At 47.2% G+C, this 10,940-nt stretch overlaps 1 protein-coding gene across 5 annotated transcripts in view; it reads right to left on the minus strand.

Annotated features, from left to right (window-relative positions):
• FLVCR2 (FLVCR heme transporter 2) overlaps window positions 1-2,226 on the minus strand; it is a 33,332-nt gene extending 31,106 nt beyond the window's left edge. For all 5 annotated transcript variants that reach the window (XR_008437619.1, XR_008437617.1, XR_008437618.1 and 2 more), the window contains exon 1: window positions 1,658-2,226. Coding sequence is in view for 2 of the 5 variants with exons in the window: in XM_053980838.1 (XP_053836813.1) it covers window positions 1,658-2,170 (513 nt within the window). In the remaining 3 variants the exon portion in view is untranslated. The remainder of the gene's footprint in view (window positions 1-1,657) is intronic.
• Between the last annotated feature and the right edge of the window lie 8,714 nt (window positions 2,227-10,940).

Below are 10,940 nucleotides of genomic sequence, written 5' to 3' on the forward strand. Positions count from 1 at the left end.
TCTTTCCTATGGAGTATGCTCTGTCTTTTGTCACTACCATTTCTGACTTCTCTGATTCTCTAAAAGGAAAGACTGGGCTTACAAAGCAAAGTCTATGTACTGAACTGAGGTCTCATTGTCATGTCAGTGCAACCACCAGAGCAGCGTGGCGCACCAAAAGGGTAGCTAAAATTTGCTTTTCACAACCATTACACTAAGCCACTCCTTTTGGGATGCTGATGACTCCACACACTCATATAGCACAGGCAGACAGCCTCATTGTTTGGATTTCTAATGCACATTGTTGAGTAACTCACCTGAATACTTTTTTAAAAGTCTGACAGCAAAATGCTCAGTTACTTATTTGCTCATGCCAGGTTAGATGCCTTCCACTCTAAAGATTAATTTAAAAAACACATGAAAAACAGCCCACTAGAAGGGATGATAAGAGCAAAAAGGAAAGCTTAGGTGCACTCAAGTAAAGATGTAAAGCGGTCTCCTTAATTCCCTGGTGCTGTTCTGCAAACTTCTGTTCCTCACATACCTTCTCCAAGCATTCACCTCTTTTTACCTCAGCAGTATCTAAATAAATACAGAAACACAGGAAGAAGGAGTCTGCATTAGAAACTACCTGAATTGAAAACCATTCACATCAGAATGGCAGTCACTCAGAGGCTGAACGGTCCAGGGTGGAGCAAGAGTCACATGCAGGGGAGTACACTGCATCTCAGAGCAAGGGGCACAGGCCCAGCAGCCAATGCCACATTCCACTTTCCTCTTCTTTGCTGCAGAGTCAGGCTCACTTCACTTATGCCTCATTGCATCAGTACTGGCTTATTCACTTCATTCAACTGAATGAGTACGTGTCCCGGTGCAAGGGTCAAGAAGGTATTTCCCTGATCCTCCCAAAGCTGTGTGAAATACTGTCTTCTCTGGCTACAAGAAAACACACTCACAGCCTTAGCAAGTGTGGGCCACTGGCCTCAGGCACCTGTATTGATAAAAGAGTGCTCGGGGAGCTGACCTCACACTGGCCCGATGGAACTTTTCTTTTTCTCAAAGCAACTGCTTGTGGAAACACTGTACCTACTTTTAAGAGGTATGAAAGTGCTAAAGTCCTTCTCCTCCAGAGCCCAATGACAATGTTTTCAGCAGACAGCTAATCTCCTTTGTCCCATCTAGCTGTCAGCAGGAAGAGGATATTACAGCGTCAAGTCCAGATGCAACTGCAGATTTGAAAGACACTCTGCCTGAAGCAGTTTCTCAGCACTGTGTCTCTCCCCCCCCAGGCCATTCATAATTCTACTGAATCACAGCCCTGGACTTGGAGACTCACACACAGAGGAAGTGGAGGGCACTGGGAAGAGCCTCAGCCAAAGACCTCTCAAAGCCAGAATCATACACAACCCCCCCGCTGCCCCGAACTTTGTAGATGGAGGTTGCACTTGCCTCTGCCACCATCAGCCCTCAGGCTAACACCAGTGGCATCCTTCCAAAGACCAGATGCATTTTCCAGAGGGAATTTCATGTAAGTTCGTGTTATCCCTGCGGCTGCCCTTCAGGCCATGTACATCTCTTACCCCTCCCTGGTTTGCTCCCTTAGCACCTCCAGTCTCCGGCCAGGCAGGTGACAGCCCGCCCCACAAGCGCAGCCAGCCGGGGTGCAGCTGCCCATTACCTGGTTGCCAAAGACCGCAATGGAGCAGGCAGTGGAGACCTCGTGGGAGCCAAACCAGACCGAGGCGATGCGTGAGGGCATGCCCAGGATGAAGACCTGGGCCAGGCCACAGATGACCTGTCCCAGGACAGTGACGGGGAAGAGGTGCGGCTTCAGGCTGCCCAGCTTCACCCAGGCACCCATAGCATTGAGGGCCGAGGCAGCCAGGGCGATGAAGCGCAGGCCCCTCTTGTCCAGCAGCCAGGCGACAGGGAAGAGCAGGGGGATGTAGATGAGCATGTAGCTCATGGAAAGCCAGTCGATGGCGAAGGCGCTCACGTCGTAGAAGCGCACGAAGACGTTGTTGATGCTGCCGTACTGGATCCACTGGAAGGCGTTGCACAGGGAGTAGCTGCTGAAGAGCAGCAGCACGGCCCAGCGAAGCCGGGACAGCTGTACCACGGCGGCGGCATCACCGACCCCTCCCGCCGCAGTCGACAGACTCGGCGCCCCGGCGGGCTCCAGCAACACCATGTCGGCACCGTGGGCCGCACTCGACTCGACTCGACTCGACTCGGCTCGGCTCGGCTCGGCTCGGCCCGGCCCGGCTCAGCTCGGCTCCCCGCCGGCACCACCTGCCCAAAACACCCCTGCCGGCCGCCCTCGCCGAGCTCCCTGGCGGCCCCGCGCGGGGAGGTGCCCCCGGCTGGGGCCTGCCCGCCCTCCGCCCCGCCCCGCCGCGGGGCCAGGCGGGGCTCGGGCCGCCCTGGGGGGCACGGTACGGCCTCGCACCGCCGGGGCACTCGCGGGACAGCAGCCCTGCCCTGGGTCCTGGTTTTCACTGGTGCGCTGCCCGCCCCGCAGCAGAGGAACCGCGACCTCCTCCTCACGGCCGCGCCCCCCACCGCTGCCCGGCCCCGCCGAGAGGCCCCCCCGGCGTTACGAGGGCCGGGGGCAGGAGAGGCTTCGGTCGCCAGTGATGAACGGGACGTGCGCTGAGCAGAATTGTGACCTGGGGGAGGCTGTGAGCGAGTGGGCAATGCCCGGCGCCGCCAGAGATGCCAGGGTGGAGTCCTGGAGGAGGAACGGGTTTGGGTTTCGTTTGGGTTGGCGTCTGATGGTTTTTCTCACAACATGGCACACTAGAGAGTGACAATATCCAGTGAAATCAAAATTAAAACATCCCAGAGTCACTGAAGTAAAAGAGCCAAAAGTGGCGTTTGTTTCCATTCTCATGGGGAATTCGCAGTTAATGAGTCAGCGCTTGTTTTCCTATTACTTGAGCAACTCGCCACTGGGAGATGCCTGCCTGGAGATCATTTATGATCTACAGTTCATTTAATTAGCATCATATTACCTAAATTGCATAAACATTCCTCAGCACAAGGACACCAGTTCACTGGTGTTCAGCTTTCTTACAGTATTTAACACGCAGGTCAAATTCGTTTGGAAAAATGGTAGCAGCATCTTTAGGATGTTGTATTCCTGAAACAAAGGAATACAGAGTATGAAAAAGTGAAGTTTCTCTGGCTTGTATTTACTTGATAGCTGCATCATAACGAAGCCTTTTTACATACTTAGTGGAGCACTGTCAGAGGTCACTGCTGCTGTCCTCTGAGTTACCTACCTACTGTCAGGAGCAAAGACATACAAACAGCTTTCATGCCTTTATGTTCTTATTTACCATGAAAGAAAACAAACAAACAAAACCCCAAAACGAAAAAGCTTTGCACAAATTATTCCAAGGAGCACAAATGTCACTTTAAGTAGTTATTGCTGTATATCCTCACAGAGCTTGTTTCTTGTCACCTGCAGAGGCCAGAAGCAGAGCTGGAGACAAGCAGAGCCAGTGCAGTCTTCCCTATGTACTCTGCTTAAAGTAAGGGCTACTCCACAGCCCACAGCTTTGCCAATGAACCTCCAGCCTCAACGGGGATGCTTCTCACAGTAGTACAACATAGGCATAATGTAGCCGTTTTACATAATAAATAAGAGAGGCAAATTCAGAAGCAAAAGCCAAAAAAGTGGTTTTCAGTCCCATTTATTATTAATTTAGACAACCAAAGTTAACTCGAAGCTCTGCACTTAGATAACAGAACGAACAGAGGAATTTGGTGTAACAAATTTGTAATCAAAATGTTGTTAGGAATGCAATGAGTGATAGTGGTGCAGGTGGGACAGAGGTGAAATGGAGCAGGAATAGGACTATTATGGTTCAACAACTGCTTAGTCTGAGAATTCTAACAATAAAACAGTGAGATAGTACAGAAGATTAACTTCTAGGCTGATAAGATTTGAAAATATCTTTATAAAATTCTCCACAATATTATACAGAAATCAAAGTTACACAGAGGTAATCACTATCATTGATCAAAGAGCAGTTGAAAAACAAAGTCAAGAAAAGAAATGCACAGGCAACTCTTATTATCCCTTTAGCACTGTAAGGAATAAAATTTGCAGACGGTTAAGACATTATTGAGTTAGTCAAGCCTAACTTAAATATGTCATCTACATTTTGTATTAAGGTTGAAATTACTTTAGGACTATAGCTTTAGCTGTCTGTAACTGAAAGTATTATCACAGTCCATGGCATCTTTAATTTGTAAACTCAGATAAATGCAGGATAATGGAATTAGGTAGTGTATGGCAGACTGTTGTCATAAGGTCTCTGGACAGCAAAGAGGAAGGTATCAGTGACTGAATGTGGTTTTTAGAAAAAGAACAAGCAGAAAAAGTATAAAGAAAACAAATTAGGAATTGAGGAGATACTGTCACACACCAGGAAGACACAGAGAACAGTTAAATTTCGTAATACATTACTTAAAAAAGAACACACACACAATAGACAAATGTTCAGATATATGGGACATGACTGAGACACACGTTGGGTTCTTTGCCTCCTGCCAGTTCTACTCCAAACTGGGGTCAAAAACAGTCTGTCATCTTGAGTTTTGTTTTTATCCCACCTTCAGCTTCTAAATTTCTCTCAAAAATCCTGGGGTTTACTCAGCATCAATCTAAGATCTGTAGGAAGTCAAAGCCTGCCAAGCAAGGAGCCATTTGCTCCTATGTCTTAGTCCTGTAAGAAAAGTCAAATGGTAAGTCAAGAATGACTAAAACACACTCTCTGCTGAAAATACCAGCTAAAATCAGATGCATGAAAGCAGTGCCCAGCCACTGGTGACTGCAGCCTGTCAAGTGAACATGAGCCAAGGTAGAGAAGCATCACTGGCTCCTCAAAGCCGAGTCAGACAAGGTTTTTTCATACCTATAGGCCCACACTTCCTTGAACTCCTGTCCTTGGATTTCAGGGCTGTTTTGTTGCTAACTCTGTGAACTACTCAATCACCCCTTTATATAATTTGCCAATTTCTAATTATAAAATACTAAAATAAAACCCCTGTGCTTTGCATTTCCTCCTCTATTGCTGCATCTGTTTCTACTCACATGCCTCTTTCCCTTCTTGAAGCAACAGAGCAGCTGCTTTTGGATTTCCCTCATCACAGCATATTTATATAAAAATTTCTTAGCCATGAAAAATTATTTATATTTCAGGACAACCCCTTGAAGTGGATTTTAAAGCTAGAGGGAAATCTCCTTTACATGGAGATTAACAGAAGTGCTAAAAAGCTTATAGGATCCTAGAGCCAAAAGTATCTTGTGAAGATTGGAATGCACTAAATCAGAAGAAGAAGCAGGACCCAAATTAAGTGTTAAGAGTACAGGCCATCAGGTAGAAACTAACTTCTGTAATCTTCTTCCCTACTGATCTCAAGAAATCCAACACTGACAATCTTGGAATACATGCTGCTTTTATGACCAATTAATACACACAGTTCCTTTATGTTATGTAAAGCCTTGCAACAATCTTGCTCTTCTCAAAGTCTACCCAATAAATATAAATGCTAGGGATGGTGACAGCAGTGATAATCCAGATGGCAACAGGCCTCAATGACAAGCAAGGCAATATGAATGGGTGAGGAAAATTGGCTTGGAGGGTGTACAAAAGGTATTGTAGAAAATTATTCTGGAAAGTATAATTCCTTGGTGTCTTTTCTCTCCACACTGGTTCAGACATCCAAGGAGTAGGTGAACAAAAGAAGAAAACTGCTAAGGAAAAGCAAGTTCTCAAGGATCTACTGGATCTTACATCCATGCAGTTCTTTAGGTTCTCTTTAAATGGGAAGTATCTAACCTCAAAGGATCACAGGATGTCCCTTGCTTTCAAACTGTCAACCTTGTTATTTGTGCCTTTAAATTTCATCATTGCACTTACTAACCCTAGCTAGCTTACTTCTTAGGTGGCTCTATCACATTTTGACTGATAGCATTTAGGTCTAGAAGAACTATCAGCAGATATCCCACACAGCTTTTCACAACAGACATTGCAGGAAAGATTGCAAGATCTTTGTTAGTGGAGGGAGAAGGTTTTATTTTGGGTTCAGCACCTAAACTGCTTTAGTGAAGTTCTTTGGAGGTTAGGTAGTTGACAAGACTCGAATAGCTGGCAGAGCCACTCATTTCGGGGTCACACCTGGATGCAGTGCTGAGCTGGAGACATGCAGTGAAGCATGGGCTGGCAGGGCTGTGGCTCTGGACAAAACCAGTGGTATTCCCCGATGGAACAGGGAACCCTGCAAGCCCTCTGCTGGCACCCAGAGCTTTCTGCATCCCAAGAGCTTATACAGGCAATGGATTCGTTTACTACTGTAGTATAGATACACAATTATTTTAATACCCTAAACTCCTAAGAATATTTCCTGATACATTTTCAGTGTGAAGATCTGGATACATGAACAGTGATGGACAACTCCATTCATAACAGTGCAGCAGGCAACTTCTGCAGCACTCCGAATTTTGCAAAAATTATCTTCCTCTACACAAAACACCATGGCTTAGTTGCACAGTCTAAAATCTCATCTAAAGAATACTGCAGTCCTCAGAACAACCAAAGTTGTGCAGGGGCTAACTTTGAGCACCAAATCTGTATTGTCCAAAGCTTTATGCCTTTCAAAAGTACAACTCAGGGAAGGGAAATAATGTTTTTGCTCCCCTTCAGCATATTTCATGTGTAGCTCTCACTCTCTGGGAGCTTTGGTGAGGATGCATCATCTGTGTCTATTTTACAGGGCCACAAAGAGTTATGGTGATTTGTGTGGCCCTGCCAGGGGCAGGATTTTTTTCCAGTTTGATACCTTCCAGCCTGGGCTGCAAGGACTTGCCCAAGAGCAGCTTGGATTTATCACTTTGTAAATCCAATCTCCCTGTTCAAAGCCTGGCTTTAACAGAGCAAAGGCTTTAATTCAACCCTGTCCAGGAGGGGCACATCTGAAATCCAGTTCAGATGTGATATTTGTGTGGGTGAATCATGTAAGTTTGAACTGTGAAGAATAGATGGGAGGGCATGGCTGAAGTGCTAATATTCACAGCTGCCTCCTTGCAGCAAGAAGAAGATGTAGAAGGAGTGCACAGGATGGAAGAGCACTTGGGCACAAGATACCTCAAAGGTGCCAGTTTCTGGTTAGTGCACACCCCTCCAGACACAGGGTGCTTATGCTACCACTGCATGGCCTTCTGCAAACACACCAACTTGCTCTGCCCCATCCTCTGATCAGGCCGGATGAGAACTGGCTCTAATCTAAAAACTGTGTAGCTGTGGTTAGCCTGCTGTGTTGCTTGAGTATCTAAGCCCAGCTCTCAACCTTTGCTTATGAAAAGCTGTGGAGATATAGACAGCTATGAGGAAAGCTGTGCATGAGCTCTGTTATTGGAGCAAACACACCTCACTCCTCTGCTGTGCACCAGGCATGCACATGAGATATGAAGATCTCTTTGTTCAGCTCAGAATAAAAGAAGTGAAAAAAGATCGAGTTAGTCTCAAAACTCAGCCATAGTCTAGATTTCCACACCCAGTCCAGATCAGGGTCACAGATTAACCCCAAATACCAAAGCTTGAAGTGTATAAGCCCTTCGTTCTCAGCATCCTCCAGCCTCCATCTCAGTGGGTCATACCAGTTCATGGCAATGACATGAGAAAAAGATTTTAATCTTCTACTGCTTGCAGCTGACATTCATTAATAACGAAAGAGTGCTGGAAATGTGCATAGCTTCACTGCTGAACTCAGGCACGTCCCTCTTCTTCCTCCCACTCACACTGCAGCAATAAAACCAAACTACTGCTGTTGTGAAGGCAGAAAAGTTGATTTTGTCTTAGCAAAAAGCACAGAACTGGTACAAGAGTTGGGGGGAAGGCGTGTTGTCACTGTGTGGATGTTTCTAAGACAGGAGAACTCTCAGGAGCTGATGTCTGCTGAAAAAATTATAGTCTGATGTTCTAACCCTAACACACTGATTGTAGCCCTGCCCTGGCAAGCAATGAATATATGCTCCCTAACATTTAGTTGGGTAGGGTTTTTGAGTAACCTTGAAAAACTTCATGGATACATGTAACTGCCTCACTGCTCCTATCTCCTCCAGATCAACAATCAGTAAGGTGGCAAAAACACAGCAGAACACAGAGAAAGTGAGCACAGGGCTATTCACTCAGAGAAACTCTTGTCATTTCATGCCATGCTTTGGTTTTTCTCTTCTTGACAGCTTGTGATTTAAAAAAATACTTTTCCTCTCAGCAGTGATTCCTGATCTTCTTTGATGTCTGTGTGCTGAAGTATTAGCATCCAGGCAGCGTTTTTGTATGACTAGTGCTGCTTTGTACACTATGACCATTGCAGGAAGCAGAGAGAAGGTCTCTCTTCCGTGGGCTGCTGCTTTGGTTCAGCATGCAGGAGGTTGTCCTCTTGCTGATGCAGACCGGCAGCTCTAACAGAAGTGAATTCTGAGATGGGATTTGTGAAACAAGTGCATAAATACTTTGGAGCCACAGCGAAATGAGCAACAGAGCTGCTTAGTCTGTCCCTTGCCAAAGCGGCTCTGGCAAGAGGAGCGCAGGTGCGGGCTGGGAGCGCTCAGCCTTCGCCCAGCAGAGGCCAGCACACGCGCAGTGTTCGGCAGGCTGTGCTTGCAGGGCAGAGCTGGCTCTCCTGTCCGGCCTTCCCCGGCTGGAAAAGTCTCTCAGCCTCCTGTGAGCCCTCGCTTATGTACTGCTTTGAGAGAAGTTTTCAGTGAGGAGCTCTGTAGCACAGCAGAAAGGCGCTGACATTCTACTGGGGCAGGGACAGGCTTCCACAGGCCCGGACATCACCCGGTTTATCCAGTTGTGTGCCCAGAAGCATTCCCTTCCCTTGGAGGAGCCAGCAACTCAGTGCTCCTGAAGGCCGGGCATGGCCAGATAACACACACAGCACTTGAGAAATGCCAGATGCCAAGGAAATGAAAATTACAGGAATTGCGTTGCTGGGAGGAGCAGACAATCGAAAGCAATCGGCAGTGATTGCCCTGGCCACCTCCCTGCACCTTGCTCCTCGTTTAGACTCATTTGCAGTTCATTTGCGGACAGCAGTGAGGGCCACACCAGAGGACAGGCAGGTCGCTACTCAGAAATGAAAAGCAGATGTGTGAGGAGCCTTGAGGAGAGGCCGGGAGCCTGGAGCCTGGGAAAAAGAAGCAAGAGACAGCACCAGTACAGAAGTGAAGGAATCGCCTCACACAGCTGAAGCAAGCAGTTTGTGCAGCTCTGGAAATATCCTTAGGAAAAGATATTTTTCCCTACACTTCCTTTTAAAAGGGCAGAATGGATATGTTGTCCCTTGCTGCTTGGCTGATAAGGATATTCTCCCAGGAGAGCCATTCTTTATAACTAAGAGAAACTGCCTCCCAGATACCTCACAATTACAGAAGAAAGCAGAGGTCAAAACCGGCTTGAACCATGCAGATCATGTTCTGTGATCAGGTTTTTTGCGGGCAAGACTGGGACAAAGCCAGGTCAGATTGGAAGATGTGTCTCCTAGGACCAGCAAACACCAGAATGACTTGGTTTGCCCAGAATGGCTGAACACAAAGCAGGTAGGAGGCCTTTAGGCTCACAGTCAGCCACGCAGAGGGAGGACACATTGACGGATGATGCCAAGAATATTGTTTAGGTTTTGGAGAGGATGTTGTTGCAAACCCGTCACCCAGTCTCACCACTGGCTGCTTGTTTTCGTTCTGAGTTGCAGTAATGTCTGAGATGTTACCAGTGACTGGGTCTAGCAATTCTGCAGGCATTACACAGAACCCCACCCAGCCTGAAGGATCTAGACTTCAGCAGCTTTGCAGCAGAAATATTGGCTCCATATCTGTGTGGGCATAGGTCACATATACATCACAGTAGGACCTTCTCCATCTAGCAGCTAAAACAAAGCTTAGCATTTTATAGCCAGGAGAAAATACAAAGGTCGCAGCAAGGATGGAGATCTCTCACTGTGTGCAACACTGCAAGCTTTGGCGGGACTCTGTTGCATCCTCCAGTGAAGAGCATGAGCCTGCAGTGCCCTCCACAGCAAATCCCAGTCAAGGTAGCAGTAGCTTTTTTCTCTGACTGTAAACCAGGTAGCATGGGAACACCAGAACCCTAAGGAACAGCAAAAGTGAAAAATCTGGGAGAAAATCCACCAGAAGCTCAAGGAGCAGCAGTAGAGCCTGCTCATCTAAGTAGAGCAAGCTCATCTAAGAACTGGAGTCAGTTGTCTCTCTCAGGCTTTAAGGGACAAATTCCAGAGAAAAGCACCTTGGGAAGAGCCTATGTAACCTGACTGGCTCAAAGCATAGCCTGTGCAAGGAATCAGCAGCTCTGTTTGTTGAAGTAATGGTTAGAGTGAAGCCTATTGGAGATCCAGCAGAGAGGGGTGGTGTAAGACACAATGAAGTTGTTCCTGTAGATGTATTCTGCATGTCATATATGCAGAAACCCAGCTCCCTGGCTGGAATAACCATCATCACTCCCTATGTCCTTCCCTAAATGTGCTCATCCTTCATTCCAGAGCTACACAGACAGAGAGGGCCAGTGCGATCACCCATTGCCTCAGCACTGCTTTTGTAGGGTGGTGGCACCCAGGCCAATGTGCTGACTGACACCAGGCATCTCTGACCACAGTACTCCCCATGCTGGCACAGAAACTGGAGGCAGGAGGCTCACCAACCTCTGAGCAGATCATGGCAGGAGAAATCACAGTGCTACCTGCACCTATCATGAGGACACCTTGCTAAGACAAGACAGTATTTGGTTATCATCTTGCTAGTGCAAACCAGAGAGAGAAAATGTGCACAGCACCGCACATTATAGACTTTACCCAGTCACTCTTGAGGGCTATCTATGATGATGGGCCAAAACCTATCTGGAAATAGGCTGCTTCTCTGTGCCTGCAGG

The sequence above is a fragment of the Vidua macroura genome, chromosome 6 (assembly GCF_024509145.1).
Source record: "Vidua macroura isolate BioBank_ID:100142 chromosome 6, ASM2450914v1, whole genome shotgun sequence".
Classification (NCBI taxonomy): Eukaryota; Metazoa; Chordata; class Aves; order Passeriformes; family Viduidae; genus Vidua; species Vidua macroura.